The 21815-nt window shown below is 40.9% G+C and overlaps 1 protein-coding gene across 1 annotated transcript in view; it reads right to left on the reverse strand.

Annotated features, from left to right (window-relative positions):
* Window positions 1-21815, reverse strand: part of LOC110298057 (uncharacterized) — a 75744-nt gene that overhangs the window by 53248 nt on the left and 681 nt on the right. Inside the window, exons 2-10 of the mRNA XM_085841354.1 lie at window positions 19083-19197; window positions 18736-18909; window positions 14619-14725; window positions 12691-12828; window positions 10531-10595; window positions 6094-6127; window positions 3545-3584; window positions 1096-1135; window positions 743-813 (exon numbers count right to left, since the gene is read on the reverse strand). Of these exons, the coding sequence (XP_085697480.1) occupies window positions 743-813; window positions 1096-1135; window positions 3545-3584; window positions 6094-6127; window positions 10531-10595; window positions 12691-12828; window positions 14619-14725; window positions 18736-18909; window positions 19083-19197 (784 nt within the window). The remainder of the gene's footprint in view (window positions 1-742; window positions 814-1095; window positions 1136-3544; window positions 3585-6093; window positions 6128-10530; window positions 10596-12690; window positions 12829-14618; window positions 14726-18735; window positions 18910-19082; window positions 19198-21815) is intronic.

The raw sequence follows: 21815 nt of genomic DNA on the forward strand, positions 1-21815 counted from the left end.
TAAATACTGAATGACTAAGTGAATGATACATTTGTTTCCGTTAAGTATTAAGATGATAAAAATCTATAATAAGAAACTAGTTCTGTAAACCGAGCACTGGAGTCTGTTTACATAAGCTACACATGGAAGGTTCTGGAATGATGATTCAGCATTTCATGCAGCGGCCTGGCTCACAACCACGCATAGCCTCAACCATAGAAACGGGGCTCAGCTTTTTATCTCACCTTCCTCATCTGTGAGAAGTTACACAGAAGCACCCAGAGAAAATCCTTTTCAATTACAACCAAGTTTAGCTATAAGCTACTGTATAATATAAGACATATTTAAGCTTTATAACTAGTTAGTGTCTCATGCTCTAGGCAATAGCAGCACTTACATCCACATGAAGACAAACAGTACTGGTTAAACCCAGTGAGTCACAGAGAAAAGGAAAACAAACCAAAGAGATATGATAGCAGAAGGGGGGCTTGTTGAGAGGGGGAATTTGTTGGTGGGAAAGGGGTAAGGGCGGGGCAAGTTGGCCAGAATGTATTATCTACATGTATGAACTGTGAAAGCATAAATTAATATTACTAAAAATAAATGCTAGACATGAAATGATGGTATAAGGATTCTGCAAGGTTATTAGGAAAATATATCCATTTGATCTATCCTAATTTATGAAAGGAAAAGAAATTTATTTAATGAGAATAGAATATGAGAATAGTATTTAATGAGAATAGAAATAGGAATTATTACATGCCTGAGCCTGGTCATCTCCTCTGCCATCGAGCCTCCTTGGTTCTTCCACTGACGTCACCCCTCCATCTGGCTCTGCTGACAAATGCACATGTGTGATGAGAACATGCGACTTAGAACTATACTGTAAGGAAGCCAGACACTATAGAATAGAGAACAATAAGCAAGGACAATTTTTACTTTCTCTTTGAGGGTGGAGCATGATCCTTTTGGAGACACACTAGGTAATATTCAGCATCAGGAAGACTTTTGCACAAGTAAGATGGCGGATTAGAGTGGCCTCTGTGTGCGGCAGTAAAGGGGAAGAGTCAGGATGACTAAAAATAGACTTCCCAGCGAGGCTTTCTGAAACACTACCTTGTTCTTCTGGTCCAGTTCCTGGTTCTGTCAATTCTTCCTATTAGAAATGAGAAAAAGAGAAACATGACTAAAAACATCTATTTACTCACCTACTCACCTGCTAAGTGAATCGTTAAGATAAAAACTATTTCCTGTGTTTATCCAATAATGGCACAATTGTGGCTCAAGCTGGAAGTAGAAGATAAGATTCATCTCTTCATCCAAGAAGAGTTATCTTTAACAATTGAGAACGGACGTGAGTCATTCATTATTTCTATACTTGAAAGGAGTATAGTGAGGAGCACCTACAGAAGTCAGTTCTGGACTGAAGAGAGCTGGCTCAGCCATCCAGAATACTGGCTGCTCTTCCAGAGGACCCAGGTTCAAATCCCAGCACCCACATGGCAGCTCACAACTGTCCACAGCTCCAGTTCCAAGGGATCTGACACCCTCACAAAGACACCACATGTCAGCAAAATACCGATGTACATGACGTAAAAACAAATTAATCATTTAAAGTATTAAAAGGAAAGAAAAGTCATTTCTGCTTCTGAAGCCCAGGAAATGCTACACACACAGGATGATATGCCAAAGCAAAGAAAGCAAAGGGAGGTATGAGAGCAATTCTGGGCCAGAGGAGCATGAGCGGAAGTGTGGGACATAGAATCAAGGCAAACAGGGGCTTGTGAGCGTGATAGAGATATGGCTGCTAGGAAGGAGATGGACGTTTCAGAAAGAGAATTGAAGCCAAGCCGTGAAAGATATTTTTCATGCTATAATGTGAATATTTGCATTCCTGTGACTGGGATCTAATCAACAAACAGCTAACTCTCACCATCATAGACATCAGAGAGCCCATCTTTGCAGCCATGTAGACACACATAAAGGGAACACGTGGAGAAAGGGCAGAGTTTGTTTTGTCATTGGTACAAAGGCATATCAGGTCTGAAAAGTGGTCATCCAGTAGGAAATGAAGTTGCTTGTAAGAAAGAATGTAGGTGATGGCAGAGAGGAGGGAGGAGTCAGAGAGGACCAGGGTCAAAGTCTCTTCTTGTAACTTCTTAAATTAAGGCAACAGGCACTTAGAAGAGAGATCAGAATAAATTCATGAAGTGTAGAAACTGAAGACCTTACTCAGGCAAAGCGTTTTGGATTTTAGGAAAAGAATTATTTAGCACATACAGTTAGATTCTGTGTTGGTCTAAGTGGAATGGCTCCCATAGGCTCATGTATTTGAATGGTTGGTCATTAGGGAATGGTGCTAGTTGATAGAGATTTGGGGGTGTGGCCTTGTTGGAGTAGATGTATCCTTGCTGGAGGAAGTATGTTGCTGGGATGGGTTTTGGTTTCAAAAATCCAAGCTAGGCTCAATGTCTCTCTCTAGACCTAGAACTATTCTAAAAGGAAACGAGACATTATAAAGTAAAAAGTAAGAATATTTGGCAAGTGGAGGGTTTTGTTTATTTAGTTGAATATATTTTGAAATATTAAAAATACTTATTTTATTCTGTATGTGTGCTCTGTATTCTGTATGTATGGCACCTGTGGAAAGTGCCAGGTCCCCTGGAACTGGAATGGTTGTGAGACTCTATGCAGATTCGGGGAATTGAAACTGGGTCCTCTGCAAGAGCAGGAAGCACTCGTAGCCAGAGCCCCCAAACTAAAAACAAAACAAAACAACCCCCCCCAAACTCTTTGAATTGCCTAAATTTGTCATAATTATCTGGGAAAAGAGTGGATTAGACTAGGCTGTGAACAGATCATCCCACAAGGCTTTTGGGGTAGTTTGGAAATTACCCATATGTCATTTGTAAGAGAGATCAGAGAAAAACAAGGTGTGATAGGTTCTATAGTGAGAAGCTGAACTTCTCTTCTTTTTCTTTTTCAAATACTTATTTGTTTATTTTATATTGAGTACACTGTCGCTGTCTTCAGACACACCAGAAGAGGCCATTGGATCCCATTACAGATGGTTGTGAGCCACCATGTGGTTGTTGGGAATTGAACTCAGGACCTCTGTAAGAGCAGTCAGTACTCTTAATCACTGAGCCATTTCTCCAGCCCAAGAAGCCGAATTTCAAGGAGCAAGGAAAATCACAAAGGGTTTGAAAAGGAATGAATATCATGTTGGGATCTATATAATTTACATGTTTCAATTCCTTCCTTTCCTCCCTCCCTCCCTCCTTCCTTGCCTCCCTCCCTCCCTTCCCCCTCGTTCCTCCTTTCCTCCTCTCTCTCTTTTTGAGGTTGGCCCTACAATGTGCTCCAGGTTGTCCTTGAACTCTTGCTCCTCCCACCTCAGCTTCTTAATTCCTGAAATTACAAGCGTAACTCCACCTTTGTCTGTCTTAAAGCTTCCAGTGTAGCTTAGGAGATTTTCATAGACATTCACCAGCATCATTTTTAATGCTTTAATGCCCTCTATCAACATAAGGCAAATTGTGATTATTTTTTTCTGAAACATTACCTTTTCTATGTTTTCCAGTTCTTGACTTTGTTGGTCCTTCCTATTAAATCAACAAACAAACCAACCTTCAGAAAACATATTAATTCACTTCCTCACCAGTAAGCAGCTACTGAGACCACAGTGTTTACTGTGTTCTCAAATAACAAACAATAGTCCTACATCAAGCCAGAAATCACCAAATGAGAACACAAAGTGAATTATCCACCAATTCTTGATTCTTGATTCTTGCTAGGGATTCACAGAAGAGTCAGTTGTTACTGTGAAGCCAGGTCAGAGAAGGTAAAGGCAGGTGTGAAGGCTGTTTTCTGGACCCAGGCAGGGTGAACACAAGATAAGGCATGAAAGCAAGGAAAAATAGACCCTGAAAGCTGTGTGCTCAAACTATGACATGGTTGCTGGGGATAGCGTGGACAGCTCAGAGAGTCCTGGAGAGCCACAAAGGTCTTTTTTATGTGCTAGAATATGAATTTCCCCCTTTCTGCAATTGAAATGTGTACATAAGTAGGTAAAAGCCACCCTTCCAGCTATGTAACATATATGAATGTTGTGTGGGGAGACATAATAGAGATGGATATTTATTTTATATATTTACTGATTAACAATTTTATACATGCATACAATGCATCTTGATGTTATCCACCCCCAACTCACCCAAGGATGCCCTTATCACATCATCTTCCCAACTTCATGACCTTCTTATATATTATTTTTAATCCACAGATCCAGTTAGTGCATGAAACCAGGGTCATGACTGGGGCATGGTGAACCTACCACCAGTGGTCACACTCCTAAAGAAAAAATGTAGCCATAAATCAATAACACCTCTTCTGCTAGGGTGGAGTCTTAGGAGTCCCGCCTCCTTCCTTGCTGGAGCTTTTAGTTGGCTGGATCCTGGGCAGGTAACCTCAGGTGTGTGGGTTCATATGTACCTCAGCCACACCATGTCCTGAGGGCAGCATTCTATGTTCTCCCTTACATACTGGCTCTTACATACTTTCTTTTCCCTTTTTCAAGATGTTTACTGAGCCTTGCTGGGGCTGTGTTATATTCATGAACCCCATGAATAAGGCACAAAAACACATGGAGAATATGAAGACACTGGTAAGTGACTGGGTTGGTGGTATCAGGTAGTATCAAGGTTTCCCCTGCTTCAGTGTTTGAATTCTATTCCCCCCCCCCCACACTGTCATATCCTAGGATGGGGAAAGTGGATGGCAGAATAGATTAATAAAGAGACAGAGAAGGATCAGGGGAGGGCCAATGTCAACACCTTTATTTGGGACTTACTGCATCTGGGAGAGGGAGAGGGAGGAGAGGGAGAGGGAGAGGGAGAGGGAGAGGGAGAGGGAGAGGGAGAGGGAGAGGGAGAGGGAGAGGGAGGAGAGGGAGAGGGAGAGGGAGAGGGAGAGGGAGAGGGAGAGGGAGAGGGAGAGGGAGGAGAGGGAGAGGGAGAGGGAGAGGTGGAGGGAGAGGTGGAGAGGGAGAGGAGGAGAGGGAGAGGGGGAGAGGGAGAGGGGGAGGTGGAGAGGGGGAGGTGGAGAGGGGGAAGTGGAGAGGGAGAGGTGGAGAGGGAGAGGTGGAGAGGGAGAGGTGGAGAGGGAGAGGTGGAGAGGGAGAGGTGGAGAGGGAGAGGTGGAGAGGGAGAGGGAGAGGGGGAGGATTTTATATACACGTGTGCTGTGGTGGGCCTGCTTTCATACAAACACACACACATGCACACAGACATACAAAATACATGTACATGCATTCAAAGACAACAAGTTAGCTATTCATAATAAAAAGCCAGCTGTAAGCTATGCAGAAGAATCTAATATTTCCTACTTCTTAACGTAGACAGTTCCTGCCTTCTTTAACTTGACTACTTTTTTGATTTTTTTGTTTGTTTGTTTTTTTGAGACAGGATTTCTCTGTGTAGCCCTGGCTGTCCTGGAACTCAGAAATCCGCCTGCCTCTGCCTCCCAAGTGCTTGGATTAAAGGCATGCGCCACCACTGCCCGGCAACTTGACTACTTCTATTGTGGTTTCATTTTGACTTTTGTATTCAGTCTGAGCACTTATCTTCCACTACAGACAAAACTGATATTTCAAAAGCCAAGCCAATAAGAAACAATGCCCTTGTCAAAAACTGGGACATCCTTGGACTAGGGATGCTCAGGAAAATTTCAAGCCAGCCACTTCATAACTGAATTCTGTAGTCTGAACTGAACTGATATGGACATGTATCTCTGGACTGATACTATGCAACCCCCATCATTGTATATGCATCAGGTCAAGAGAAACCTCAAGGGAGAAAACTGGGCCACCTACATGTCAATTACAAGATCACAGGCCAATTGCTCAACCATTATGCCTAACAGTTACTTAACTGGTGTAAAATAGATTATAACCACACAGTAAATAGAGGTAAATAGATTTAAACCTCTGTGGTAACAATCAGAACAATATTAAACATCCAGCAGGGTGTCCATGCCAGAGTGAAGCATTCAAAAGACTATTTTCTTTTCTGTTCTAATCAGTTGTCAAGTCTCTAAGAATGTATAAAATTGTACCTTCCGAAAGAGTCGTCCTCAAAGCTTATCTCCGCTATTAAAAAACAAAGTAGAATGTGTTTATAATCTTCAAGCAGGCAATGGAAACATTAGAAGTGTAAGACGCTGATATTTTATTAGAAGTATTTATTCCCTTGAGACCAAACCTGAAGAGTACTGCTACTTACATGCCATGAATGTATGGAGAACTCTTGCTTCCTCTTTTGTACTTACTGAATGCAAGGAAGAAAGGCGCCATTTGTGAAACTTCAATTTGTAAAAGTAAACTGTGATGTGTAATGACCATGATACCATCACTATGCTGACCAACAGTCGGGTAGTTAACAGAATCCCTCTCATAAACCAACACTGTCTAACTAGAGTGGCCTTTATAACCTTAGGACATAGGGACAATTCTGTCTTTTATAAGAGTTGCTCCCATCATGGTTTCTCTTCATAGCAATGAAAAACTAGCTAAGATACAGTCTTAAATTTTCTCTTTTTACTTTCCTTCTCTTTTCTTCTCTTTTATTTTCTCTTCTTTTCTTTTCTTCCCCCTCTCTCCTCTCTCTCCTCTCTCTCCTCTCTCTCCTCTCTCTCTCTCCCCCTCTCTCCCCTCCTTCCTTCCTCTCTGTTTCTTTGTTTCTGTCTCTCTCTCTCTCTTTCTCTCTTTCTATTCTTTTGATCTCATTTGTAGCCCTGGCTGGGCCTGGAAGTCCCAGAGATCTTCCTGCCTCTTCCTCTTGAGTAGTGGAATCAGAGATTTAAGCATGGAAATGGATATGCAATTTTTATGATGGGCCATAGCATCACTCTGGATAAAAAAGCAAGCCTCTGTCCTGGGTGTATATACAAACGAACACACCACAGAGCTATTTGCATAGTCACAGTAGCCAAGCTATAGGGTAAGAATAAAGAAACTGTAGTGTATACACACAGAGGGATTTGATTCAGCGACAAATCATGGAATTCTATCAGTTGCAGGAAAATGACTACGGGTGGAACTCATCATCTAAGTGTAATTGGACTCAGAAAGACAAATGTTGTACTTCTCTCTCATTTATGGCTCCTAGGTTTTATATAGACACAAAAAATCATATATGTATATAAGACATGGATATGGAAGTGAGCCTGGGCAGGAAAATGAATAGGAATAATGGGTGGAGGTGGAGATATATGCAGTCAAAGCATATGATATATAAAGATGTCTTTATGAAGCCTATCACCATGTATAACTAATATATAGTAACAAACTTATTTCTGGAACTAAATGTAGAGAGCTAGATTGGAATACATGGAACTTTAAAATTAGTGAAAGCTCTGCATGTGATACTTGACTGGTAAACACATGTGGTATAGATTTGCTTAAATCCTTAGGATGAACAAAGCCAAGGGCGAACCTTAACACAGTTCCATGAGATGATGATAGGGGGATGTTGCAGACTATTAAACTGTAGTAAGTGCACTACAGCAAAGAAGAGTAAGAAATGTCCTACTATGTACGTGTGGGAGGCACAGGTAACCAGAAGCTATGACCTTGTGCTTTGGCTTTGCTGTGAACCTAAAACTGGTTTGAAAGTGTAATGGTTGGAGTTAGAAGAATGGCTCAGTGGTAGAGCACTTGGCTAGCATGGGGGAGGCTCTAGGTTCCATTCCTAGCACCCTAAAATCATTGCTTTCATTACTATTTTCTGTTTTATCCTCTTCAAATGATAGAAGCTATCATAAACTGAAGGTAAGACACAGAATACATGTGTATGTGTATACCTACACACTCTTTGTTTTAGATATAAATAAAAATTATATATATTTATACTATACATAATATACATGATAAAATTATACACGCACGTATACCCATATAAAACAAAGAGTGAACAAAAGAAAATATACCTGTCCCAACAGATGCATAAACCAGAGCACAGCAGCAGAAGAAATATGAAAAAAAAAATACAACACTTCCAAAGGCTCCTCAGTGACCCAAATGAAAAACACTTCAGTGACTGAAGTGCCCGAGGCGAAGGCATAGAGGTGAGCAATGGTTGACAATGCTGAAGAGGATCAGAGAAGCGGATAACCAAGGTAAGGAGGTCAGTTCAGGTCCTGAACGAGACATCTCACAACACGGATAAAGCACCCAGCAAGGAAAATGACTTATTACAGGAAAAAGAACCCAGAACTGTTAGGATCAAAAGTCTCTGCCAACCAAATAAAACCCACAGAGGAAAACACCACTCACAACTAGGGGAAGCAGAAAATAATATCAGTGCTTTGACATAGCTGGAAAATAGTTCATTCTGGTGGCAACAAAGACAAGATAATTGAGTGTGAGCATCATATATAAAAAAAAAATCTGGGATGTGATCCATAAACCAAGCCTAAGAATCTGTGGGGTAGAAACTGGGATGAAAACTAAGAAATAGAAAACTGTTTAATAAAATGTTAGCAGAAAAATTCTCAAATCTAGGGAAAGATAGAGCACAAAGATACAAGCAGCATCTAGAAACTCAAACAGATGTGACCAGGAAGAAACTCTGCCCTTGTATTATAGTTGAAGCATTAAGGATCCAGGATAATGAAATGACATTAAAAGCTACCCGAGGGAACTACTGACTCACTAAGGTAAATTCATTCCAGTGACACCAGGAACAACCCTAAAATCCAGAGAAGTAGGCAATGATACAATTCCAGACCTGACAGCAGATATCAACTGGGTAATCGTATGCAGCAAAGTTAATTTTCAAAATAGATGGAGACTTTCAATACATCTGAAAATTCAACAACTCTTGAGCACTAAACCAACATTGCAGCAAATACTTAAAGGAATCCTGCAAGAGCATAAAGAGTAAGGTAACCATAAACATGACCTCCTAGGAAGAGTAAATGCCACGAGTGGAGTAAGAGTTAATAAGACCTAGAGAAGGATCAAATATACTGAACTAAAAAATCATCAGATCACTAGGATAGATAAGTAGGATGAATAAAAGGAAAAGAAATATATGAATGATACCTGAGCCAGAGGGCTTTTTTAAAAATAGGAATCAACAAATACTTCTCAGTAATAGCTACAGATGTAAATATTCTCAAGTAAAGCCATCAGAAGATGGTGACTAGCAGACTGATGAAAACACAGGAGTTAACCGTTGTCTGCAACAAACACATTTAACTGAGCCAGATTCACAGAGACGGAGATGAAAGGATAGAAAGCAGTGTTCTATGCAAATGGAACACAAAACCTAGCACAAGTAGGCATACTTGTGTTTGGCTAATAGATTTTATGCTCTAGTCATGGCAGATAAAAATCACTACATAGCTGGGCATGGTGGCTCATGCCTTTAATCCCAGCACTCGGGAGGCAGAGGCAGGTGGATTTCTGAGTTCGAGGCCAGCCTGGTCTACAAAGTGAGTTCCAGGACAGCCAGGGATGTACAGAGAAACCCTATCTCGAAAACTCGAAAAACCAAAAACCAAACACAAAAAAAAAAGAAAGAAAAAATCACTACATAATAATAAACAGAATATTATACCAAGAAGATATGATGATAGTAAATGTGTATGTATCACATATTGGTATACCCAATTTCATAAAGTAATCATTACTGAACATAAAGAGACAGATAACTACGATCCCATCATATGGGTAACCTCAATAGCTTATCAATAGGCTCTCTAGACAAAGCCAGAAAAGCAGCCTCAATGTTAACTTGTATCACAGATCAAATGGACTTAAAAGACACTTACACCATCCAACAGCTATGAAAAAAACACCACCTCATGAAACTTTCTTTGAAATGAATCTCCCTTTGAGGTCATAAAGCAAGTTTCACAAATACCGAAAATTTAGAATATTTAAATGCCTTATCAGATCATAATGGAATAAAGCTAGAAGTCAAAAGCAAGGGAAACTGGAGGGGCCACACCAGCTCACAGAGATTAATTAACAAGGCACCTTTGAGGGATGTGTGGGCCGCAAGAGACATCAGGAAGGAAAATTCAAAACAACGTTTAAGCAAGAAAATAGTTGATAAATAAAATATTTTGTTTTAGTTATACATATCACTTTTCACAGACAATTATTTCATAATATTCACCTAGTAATTACAATCTGGTTATTTCAAAGTTAAAAAAAAAACATTTGTATAAATGCAGTTGCTGCAATGGATCTGCTGAGGAACTGAGCGACTTGGTAATTTATAAATCGTTTTTACTACTTATAAAAACACACGCAGAATTTAGTTCCCAGAATAACTAAATGGACCTTTCTTCAAATAATATTCTCTCAGGATGGGGATGTCCTATGTGTAATTTCTTAAAAATATATAAATTCTAGACTGCCAATAATGAAATAAAGTCCAACAGAAAACATTTTAAGCATTGATTTTTTTTTAACCTACTGTTATTCTAAATATTCTCTTAGCTTTAAAATCTAGGGTAGCCACGGCGGGAGTAATTTCTTACCTAGCTTGACTCTTGCAGACTCCTCATATCTCTTTTCTTTATATTCGAGAAGGATTTTCATATTGCTTTATAAAAATGATGAGTAAAGTTACTATCTTAAGACGGATGTGAAAACCATTTGCTAAGTATGTTAAATTCTTCACGGTGTTGCACGGCACAGCAGAGCTTCATCCCGTGAAGCATCGCGGGTGTAAGCTCCCAAGCCTTTACAGCTGTTGTGCTCTGAGTTCATGGGAAACCCAGATGAGTCCAACCAAGAATTGCAGAAACTCGCAAAAGAGTCTTTTGTTTTCAAGTTTGAACTCCGTTTGCCCACCTAGCACTTACTTCGTCAATGTTGGCAGAACCCCGAAAACACTGGGTTTATATACATAGGAATAGTGTGAATATTCACAGAAAAGGGGAGTAGAGGGTGGAACAGTACCGAAGCGGGAGAGGGGTTAATGGGTGTCTGTTCAAGGACTAATTTTATGGCCAGTCGTAACTGTCTGTGACCTCACCTCTGTTTACCTCTTTTCCATGGTCTCCCTTGAGCTTGTTATTTCCCTAAGGTCTCAAGGACAGGCACCTGGAGTTTTGCTGCTTATCAGCAGCAGTGTTGAGTGCCATTCTAACACTAGGGGAAGGGGAGGGAGGATGGGAGCCTCTGGCGGGAAACACAGAGGCAAACTGTCTGTACAACACTCAAGTCTCTCTACTATCAGTAATTCGGGGGTTACAACATTCCCCGATTCTTTTGGTGACTCTAGAGGCCAATCTTGGACTCTTTATAGGCCTGTCTGTGTTAACTGGTTGGTACTGGGATCTTATTACTATCAGTGACAGTGACAATAGCAGAAAAACAATTAGGGGTCTTAACAAGGTGCATATGAGGGTGGTTAATCAAGAGGAGTTAAACTAAGACTCAAACCAGCCCTGACTCTGTTTTTTTCTCTCTTTTGTTTGGCGAACAAAGTGTGGCTGTCAGAAGACCCAAGACTGGATCAGTAGGAATGAACCGGCAGCGGCTTGTCTCCTGGACTTCAGTGCCAGCTTTCACCGCAGCCCTGAAGCAAGAGAATCAACAGAAACAAAGTCCTCTTTCACCGTCTCCTTCTGACTTGAGCAAACCACTAGCTTCTGGGGACACTTAAGCAGGCAGGTATGGAAGATGGACTCAGGTAGAAAAAGCATTAAAAAAAGAATTATTTATTTATTTAATGTATTATGAGTACACTGTAGCTGTACTGATGGCTGTGAGCTATCATGTGGTTGCTGGGAATTTGAATTCAGAACTTATGTTCACTCTGGTTGACCCCACTCACTCTGGTTGGCCCCATTTGATCCGGTCCTGCTTGCTCTAGCCTGAAGATTTATTTATTATTATATGTAAGTAAACTGTAACTGACTTCAGACACATCAGAAGAGGGCGTCAGATCTCATTACGGATGGTTGTGAGCCACCATGTGGTTTCTGGGATTTGAACTCAGGACCTTCGGAAGAGCAGTCAGAGCTCTTAACTGCTGGGCCATCTCTCCAGCCCGAAAAAACACTTTTATGCTAAACTAGACATTTTTAGACTCAAATAGATCATTAGGAGGATCATAGACATGACACTATTTCTACCCTGTGCTATAGGGAAGATACTTGGGATGAACAGTGCTGGGATTCCCAAGAATAAAGATCTTAAAAGTCCCAAGAGAGAGGCTCAGGGGTATAGCTTGGCAAACATGTATGGGGATCTGGGTTGAATCCCCAGTACCACCAAAAAGAAAAAGAAAAAAGAAAAAGAAAACCAACCCCAAAGGCCCAAGATTATGAATCTGTTACCCACTGCTTCCTCTAGGGTTGCCTTTGCTTGCTATCTGGTGATGAACTAACTCCCTGGTGTTCTAAAATTACCCAAACTGAAGTAAGACACTCTTTCTGATGTGTAAGATGTACTATTATAATTATTTTGAGGGGTTGGAGAGATGGCTCAGGAGTTAAGAGACTGCTCTTCCAGAGGTCCTGAGTTCAATTCCCAGCAACCACATGGTGGCTCACTACCATCCATTATGGGATCTGATGCCCTCTTCTGGTGTGTCTGAAGACAGCTAAGGTGTAAAAAAAAAAAAGTTCAGACCATGATTATTTTGAGCCTGAGTTTAATAGTAACTAGAATTTAATGTAAACACTTACGTATTATACTTAAACTCAGCAGCATAATCGATTGCAGTCAATCCAAAGGCATCGTTCAAGAAGAGGTCCACACCTTGCTGAAGAACAAATCTCACTAGGTGTGTTGAGTCATGGCTGACAGCGTGCATGAGGGCTGTTCTGAAAAAGCAGAGAGAGAGAACACCACCCTTACTACTTTAACACAATTAAGGACCAGTTTGCCGTATTTGGCCTGTTTAGTGTCTGAGTAGAATTGGCTATCAACAGTTAACAGACAAGCATGTCAAGATCTTGAGACTTTTAAGAGGAAAACAAGTCCTAAGCCTCCTACCCCACTCCGACAACTCACCAGAGATGCTACCTTAAAGCCCTATGGTGAACAGAAACCACACCAAGGTCATGTGTGTGGAGTTGGTAAAATCTAAATGAATTCCCATCAGTTGTGATGCGGCATGTCTGGGATCACACTTCTCAGAGTGTGATTACTTCTGACTGAGGCAGAAGGATTCTGAGTTTGAGTCCAGTTTGGACTACGTAGGGAGTTCTAGGCAAACCTAGCATTCACAATAAGACGCTCAAAAACAAACAACAAAAGCAAACTTCCAAGCAAAATCTCTCTGCATTTCCTGTATAATGTGCTAAGATGCACTAGAATTTTCAGGAAACTGATGGGCAGATGAGAAAAAGCTATTTTCAAAGCGTATTATCCATGAGTGGTGTGGTACACACTTGCCATTTGAGCACTAAGGGGCTGAGGTGGGAGGATCAACTGTGATTTCAAGGTGATCCTAGTCCACAAAGTGAGGTCCAGGTCACCTGGGCTACAGAGTGAGACCCTGTCTCAAAAGAATAGCAGTTAACAGAGCAACAATTGCTCTAGTGATAGTCATAGTGATTTCAGCTGCAGATGTTCACACACTCAACTAAATGTTACATATAGACCCTCTACCCACAATGTTAAGTTCAATGACCCTGCTTTTCACAGAGGGACACATGCTTAAGTAGTAAATAATCTTCGTAAAGTCACAAACATGGCAAATGGGGAAGCCAGGATCATACCATCCAGTTTTATTGACTCTAAATCCAATCACCTTTATGTCACTTCTTCATCATCATTAAAGGTTTATTCAAACATAGCTCATTTTCTTCCCTATACCAATGTCAACCCCAATAAAAAACACCCAGGTATGTTAAAAATAAAAAAAAATGAGTACTATCTAGAACTAACAATTAATAGTCATGTAGCGATAATGTGACTGAATATTCTTCAAAGAGCATTTCTACAGTTTCTCGAAGGAGTAATACCAAAGGCAAATCAACCCTAACTCCCATATCTCTTACTATAGCTTTTTAGAAGCAAAGTGTATAAAAATCAGAGGTTAAAATGCTACAAAAAGTTTAAGAAGTTCAATGTTGAGACAGACAAATGAACTGAGTCTGTATATTATCAAACTAGATTAAAACGTACGGAATCTCTTCAGCTGCTATAAGACTAAATGGCCAGCAGAACTAGTTTACAAACATCAGTGAACATATAAGGGGATACCATGTGCTATAATATACACAGTTCTTTGCATTGCCTGTTCTCAATATTTATTTTCTACATAGTTTTGATGACTATGTTGAGTTTCCATTATATCTCAGTTATTGTAAATTGTTCTATTTCCTGTTAGTTCTATATTTCTTTCTTTTTTCTCTGTCTCTGTCTCTCTTTCCCATCCCCTCTCTCCCTTTCCTTCTTTTTTTTGAGACAGGGTTTCTCTGTGTAGCTCTGGTTGTCCTGGAACTCTCTCTGTAGACCAGGCTGGCCTCAAACTCAGAGATCTGCCTGTCTCTGCATCCAGAGGACTGAGACTTAAGGTGTGCACCACTACCACCCAGCTAATTCAATATTTCTAAGTATTTGTTACCATGGTATACCATCACTAAGGTTTAAAAATTTATAATACCTTTTCTGGTTATCAACCGCATGTATATTAGCATTCTTCATTAATAAGAATTTTGCTATCTGCAGTTTGTTTTCACTGACAGCCAGTAACAATGGTGTGAAGCCACCCTGTAAAATGACAAAAACCACTGAAAACTCGCCAAAATCACACGTTTGTCAGTTGAATTGAAAAACTGTAGAAAAGCCCCCTTGTCACAAACACAAGGACACAGAAGAACATAATCCCCATGTCCCCATGTACCATGGTAGCTCCAGTCCTCGCCAAGTGCCCACAGTCTGTGTGCAGGAGAATTGGTTTCTATTGTAGTGTTTACCATGGCAGTCGGGAGTCCTATGACTGCTCTCGGGTACACTAACTTTTTGTTTTATGTCAGTGGCCACAGGTTCTAAACCACTGTAGTAAAATTGTACATGTTTAATTGAGTTAGTGAGCTCTGCCGCCGTCTCCAGAACAGGGCTTCTAAATTTACTCTCCAAAGAATATTTACTTCTCCAGAGATGCTGTGTCACACAGAAAGGTCTATGATTCCTTTTAATATAATTAGCCCAGAAACTTAGGATACCCAAGATATAAGATACAATTTGCTAAACGCATGAAACTGAAGAACAAAGACCAAAGTGTGGACACTTTGCCCCTTCATAGAAATGGGAACAAAACACCCATGGAAGGAGTTACAGAGACAAAATTTGGAGCTGTGACGAAAGGATGGACCATCTAGTGATTGCCATATGCAGGGATCCATCCCATAATCAGCTTCCAAACACTGACAGCATTGCATACACTAGCAAGATTTTGCTGAAAGGACCCAGATATAGCTCTCTCTTGTGAAACTATGCCGGGGCCTAGCAAACACAGAAGTGGATGCTCATAGTCAGCTATTGGATGGATCACAGGGCCCCCAATGGAGGAGCTAAAGAAAGTACCCAAGGAGCTAAAGGGGTCTGCAACCCTATAGGTGGAACAACATTATGAACTATCCAGTACCCCGGAGCTCTTGACTCTAGCTACATATGTATCAAAAGATGGCCTAGTTGGCCATCACTGGAAAGAGAGGCCCATTGGACTTGCAAACTTTATATGCCCCAGTACAGGGGAACTCCAGGGCCAAAAAGTGGGAGTAGGTGGGTAGGGGAGTGGGTGGGAGGGTATGGGGACTTTTGGGATAGCACTTGAAATGTAAATGAGGAAAATACCTAATAAAAAGTATTAAAAAAAAAGAAAAGAAAAGCAAAGAAGAAGAAGAAGAAGAAGAAGAAGAAGAAGAAGAAGAAGAAGAAACTGTGTATTATACATCTAGTATTTTAAAAAAATCTTTTAAAAGTGATTTTTCTAAATAACTTTTTTGTTTTTAATGACTTCATTTATTTTTATTTTATGTTCATTGGTGTTTTGCCTGTATGTATGTCTTCGTGAGGGTGCCAAATCACCCGGAACTGGAGTTACAGATAGTTATGAGCTGTCATGTGGGTGCTGGGAATTGAACCTGGGTCCATTGAAAGAGCAGCCAGATAAGATAGCTCTTATCGACTGACCTATCTTTCCAGCTCCTAAAACATCTTTTCATCCGTGCTTAGTCCCTACATGACAATATTGTTGTGAGTGAAGTTGGCATTAGAGGAACTATTGCCTCAGGATACATTGTTGAGAACTTTCTAATGGTGCAGGAATTTATTCCAGGTTGCTGAGGAGTCTTGCTTGCTTCCCTTCTTTTATGGTGTCAGGGTCCCAGATAAAAACCTATCAGGCACTCCTTCTGCCAGGAGATCATAAGGAAATGGCTTCTAAACTAAAAGACACAGGCTTCAAATGAACTTTCATTATGACTAGGTGGTTTGTGAGTTTTTAAAAATTGTATGATAAAATATTTTTATCGTAGGTATTATTAGATAGCTTCGAACACAGGGAGATGGATGGTTTCGTGGATAAAGTGCTTGCTGGGTAAGCTTGAGGACCTGAGCACAGATCCCCTGTGCTCAAATAAAAAGCAGATGTGGTAATACATACTGTAATCCCAGCTCAAATAAAAAGCAGATGTGGTAGTCCATACTGTAATCCCAGCACTGGGAGGGAGAGACACAAGGATGCCAGGGCCTCACTGGCCAGTAAGCCAAAAAAGAGGCAAGCAATTAAAGGAGGACAACTGATGGGCATCTGTAGCCTTTACATGTGCACACAGGCAAATCCACACAGACATGTGTACACACACATGTGCACACATCAATACAAATTTTATTCTTTTTTTTTTTTTTTTTTGGTTTTTCGGGACAGAGTTTCTCTGTATAGCCCTGGCTGTCCTGGAACTTACTCTGTAGACCAGGCTGGACTTGAACTCAGAAATCCGCCTGCCTCTGCCTCCCGAGTGCTGGGATTAAAGGCATGCGCCACCACGCCCGGCTACAAATTTTATTCTTATAATGACAAATCTGAGACCATATCTAACAAATGTTTTTCATATGTCATCCTTCAGTGTCTAAATTCTAAAACTCAATCCCACTTCTAAGAGACTAATATAAAATATTGATGATGTCCTTGTAACTTGATTATTTAGGAAACTCTGGAATGTTTATCAAAACATTGTATAAACAAGCCTTGTAAGGTGAGATGCTTGGAGAGGTAGTGACAGAAATGAAGACTGAGTTGGGTCATTTGCAACCTGGAGCACATGTGTGCTTCTCATACAAGAAGTCATGGCCGCTGCATAGATGTAAAACAGTTGAACATGGCCTTTCCATAGCTGGTTTGGCGTTTTGTGTCAAAGGAAAACAAAACAAAACAAAAACAAAAAAACAGAAAAAAATTCATTAATTGGAAACTACATTCAGACAGAGACTGGTCAAGTCAAAGTGCATGCTCACTTTGTTTTATAAACTCTGGCAAGATATTGTAGATTTGAGAATTTACAGTCTTATCCCAGTGGCTCTTCCTGCCCCGAAAGCCTAACAAGTCAGGGAAATACTTGTTCTTCACTCTGGCTTCCCAGTTAATCATCACTACGTCATCAACCTGGCTTCCTCAGTGTCCTCCTGGTGTTTTCCACACCTACTTAGGACTCCATGAATTTCTTTCTCAAACTGAGGTGTTCACATTGAACACCGCCTTGACACAGTTGAGGGAAATTCAAACACAAAAACACAGAAGAAAGAAAATAAAACCAAGTTGGTCTTTTGCTTAGTTTCTAAACTGGCCTGCTAAACATATGTCTAATCTGTTCCCACCCAGTGTGTCCTTTCCAGTCTTAGCATTGAGAGAGAATCTCTTTGCTCTAACTGGTCACCAACTATAAGATTTCTTCTTGTCAAATGCCTTAGCTATGAGTTTTAAGACTAACCTTATTTGCAAGGCAAACGATAATTTCCTGTGTTGGTCTGCAAGGTAAGAGAAGTTAGGTCTACCTTTAACACATCCAGTGCTTTCACAAATATTTACCATGGATGCATATAAGGAGACTGCGCCCTCTGATGCTTCTTTCAAAGTATCAACACTTAGAAATGATGGAGACTGGGTGTGGTGGTACGTGTCTTTGGTCCCAGAACTCAGGAGGCAAGTCAGTGGATCTCTCTTCCTTCTCCCCCCTCTGTCTCCCCCTGTCTCTCCCCTCTCTTCCCCCTCTCTCTCCCCTCTCCTGGTCTCCCTTCCCCATCTCCCTCTCCCTCTCTGTCTCCCTCCCTCTTCTCCCTTTCTGTCCCCCTCTTCCTCTACATTTCTGTCTCCCTCTTCCTCTCCCTGTCCCTCTCCCCTCCCCCTCCCTGCCCCCTCCCCCTCCCTGTTCCCGTCTCTGTCCACCTCCCCCTCTCCATGTTCTTTCTCTCTGTCTCTCTCGTGTCTCTTTCTCTCCCTTTCTCTCTGTGTGTCTCTCTCATGTCTCTGTTTCTCTCTGTCTCTTTCTTTCTGTGTATCTGTCTCTGTCTCTCTCCCTCCTCTCGACACCCCCCCCCCCCCCTGCCAAGTTTAAAACCAAAGCGAGTTTCAGGCTAGTCAGCTTTAAAGTGAGACCTTGTTCGGGGAGTGGGGTGAGGTGGGGGCAGAAGACGGTGCCCGTGCTCTGTAGACCAGGGTTCTCCACACACTTTGCAACTATGGTTGATTGGTTAACACCCCTCTGATGCAAGGTCTCTACCTTATTTGTCGCTTCAATATTCACTTCATGATCGAGCAGTTTTGCAGCCAGTGATGTATTCTTATAATAGACAGCATAGTGGAGAGCGCTGTTGCCCTGGGCATCCACAATGTTTGGGTCAGCACCGTTCTCCAGCAGAATGGTAGCACATTCCTCTTCCTGACATTGCACAGCCTGTTGGAATTGCACCAAGAGACAGATCATAAATTCAAATAATTCAGGATAAACATTCCACGTCTCACCTTCTAATTATTTCAAAGTGATGCAGATTCATTTTCATTCCCAGTATGTTGGAAAGAATCATGCATCGAAGTCAGCCCATGCTGAAATCCTTAGCTGCTGCGTACCTTCACCAGACTTGTGCACTCCTCACTGTCCGTGGCATTGATCTCACACCTTCCCTCTAATAGGGCCATCACTACCTTCGGGTGGCCATAAGCACAGGCGATGTGGAGGGCAGTCCTGTGAAAATGGAAGGGATGGCTTTTTTAGGAAATTATACAGTGTGACTTGAAAAATGCAATTGCTCAGGTGATTTTAAAATTTACATGATGTGCAGTTCCTCTGTTTTCAAGTCAAATATTTATGGAGTGTTTCCCTGGCATCCTAACCTGTGGTAGTACACCCTGAAGAAATGCAGGAGGATCAAAAGTTTGGTCATCTCTGGCTATATAGCAAGTCTGAGCCCAGCCTGGGCTATGTGAGATCTCATCTTAAAGAAAAAAAGCTTAAATATTTAATCTTCTAGAGAAGTTATGTGATTCTTATTGGTCCTTATACCAACAAAAGTAGCTGTATTTGGTTAAAAGGTGTGTGTGTGTGTGTGTGTGTGTACTCAAGTATTGTGCAGGTTAGTTTTTCCTGTTAATTTGACACACGCTAGAATTATCTGGAAAAAGGAATCTCAATGCAGAAAATATCCCCATTAAATTGGCCTGTAGGCAAGCCTGTAGGGGTACATTCTTGATTAACGACTGATGTGGGAGGGTCCTGCCCACTGTGAGTGGTGTCATCCCCTGAGCAAGTCTCTGATAAGGATAGTCTTGCTGTGTCTAAGATGCTCTTTCCCCACATTGAGCATTCCTTTCATTGGGGACCAAGTTGTAACTCATGACACATTGCAGCTATTGTTTGGTAGCGTCTGACATTTTCTTTCTTTCTTTTTTATTTACTAATCATTTTATTTGTTTAAATTTTGAACGTGATTCCCCTTCTCTGTCTCCCCTCCACGAACCTCCTCTCTCCTTTGCCTCTAATAGAGTGCTCATCCATCCACACCTGCTCTTGCCTCCTGGGGCATCAAACCTCCCCTCCCACTGATGCCAGATAAGGCAGTCCTCTGCTATATATGTAGCAGGAGCTATGGTTCAGCCCATGTGTATTCTTTGGTTGGTGGTTTAGTCACTGGGAGCTCTTAATACACAAAATAAATGTCATCATAGAACCCATTTTGTTCAGCACTAAGGGAAATCTGGTATCTTTAATAGGTCCATGGAAGATCTAGCTAACTGGTTGGCAGTTAAATACATTTTAGTTCTTTAAAATACCACGGGTAAAGAGTTCTGAATAACAACAAAAATTTTTCCTTTGATTTTCAAGAGATTTTAAACCAAGAAGACTCAGGATTCAAATGAGTACGTCTAGCTCCTCTTCTGAATATTCAGATCAATAGAATTTATGAAAGTCAGGTAATCCCATGGATTTAGGCCAGATTTAATACTGTCCTAATTTTTCAAAAGAGCAAAGAAGGTCTGGCTTGATTTGAAGGAAGGAGAAAAGCTGAAGTTATATCATCTCCCGGAACTTCCGTTTTACACGTTTCCCTCTTTGTAGCCTTAGCAGGGAAACCCGAAGGCTCTCAGGACGAAAGTGTCCTGAGAGATGGAATATGTGAACTGCCTATTAGGCATTTGGGATACTTTTAGTGAATGAATATATGAAAGAATGGAATAAATACAGAGGAAGTCAGTATTTCTCAGGGATATTTTTATGAAGTGAAATGAAACTTCTACTGTGTAAAAATCAGTTTTGGTTGTTATCTTTTGTTTCCATAAAGATGAAACTAGAGTGGAATTATTAATCTAGAGTTGCTTGCATGTATGCAATAAATCTATATGTAAGAAATACACGCAGGGCTGGAGAGATGGCTCAGTGGTTAAGAGCACTGACTGTTCTTCAAGAAGTTCTGAGTTCAATTCCTGGTAACCACATGGCAGCTCACAACCATCTGTAATGGCATCTGATTCACTCACTCCTCTAGTGTGTCTGAAGACAGTGACAGTGTACCCATATACATAAAATAAATAAATAAACAAACAAATACATCTTTTTTTCTTTAAAGAGATACATGCATATAGAGCAATTCAATCTCCATAAACTCCACAAATATATTCCCCTTGCTTTGGAAGACATTAAGTGTTAGTAGAAATAGCAATTCAAGCATACTAACACAAAAACTCTAATAGAAGTGAGAAATGTTGCCTGAGCAGGGTTCATATTTGCATTTTACCCAAGGATTGTTGTAATGCTAAATGTTTACTAAAACTTTAATGAGTGTTCATTCTAGAAGATAAGCAGGAAAGAACAAGTGTATGGGTAACTCCTTTCAGAACAAACTGTATACTAGTTCTTAGAACAAGACTCTGTAAAAGCCAAAATACAGTATTAATATAGACTTAAGCTATGAGCAAGCCGAGGGAGAGACGATTGCTCTGAGAACTGGAGCTATAGCTAAGTAATGGAAACAAAACGCTGTACGTACATTTCAAATGCACGAAAATAATTTTTATAACAAGTTGCCACTGCTTTGGCAGGAACAAGGGCATGTGTTTGCGTGTCAGTTGTGTGTGTGTGTGTGTGACCTTCCAAAGTGACATTATTATCACTTCATACCCGAATACATGTTCCCTGACAGCCTCCACCCCTTGCTGAAGCTCTCATCTCTCGCTATCCCGTGCACACACCGAGCTTTACTTGTACAACGTAAACACATAGCACATTACATGGTGATGAGAACAAACTGTAGGCATGCTCCATTAGTTCCTAAAGATATTTCAAATATGGTAGAATACATAAAAATC

Source organism: Mus caroli, unplaced genomic scaffold, assembly GCF_978045245.1.
Source record: "Mus caroli unplaced genomic scaffold, Mus_caroli_1 scaffold_8, whole genome shotgun sequence".
In the NCBI taxonomy this organism is placed as follows: Eukaryota; Metazoa; Chordata; class Mammalia; order Rodentia; family Muridae; genus Mus; species Mus caroli.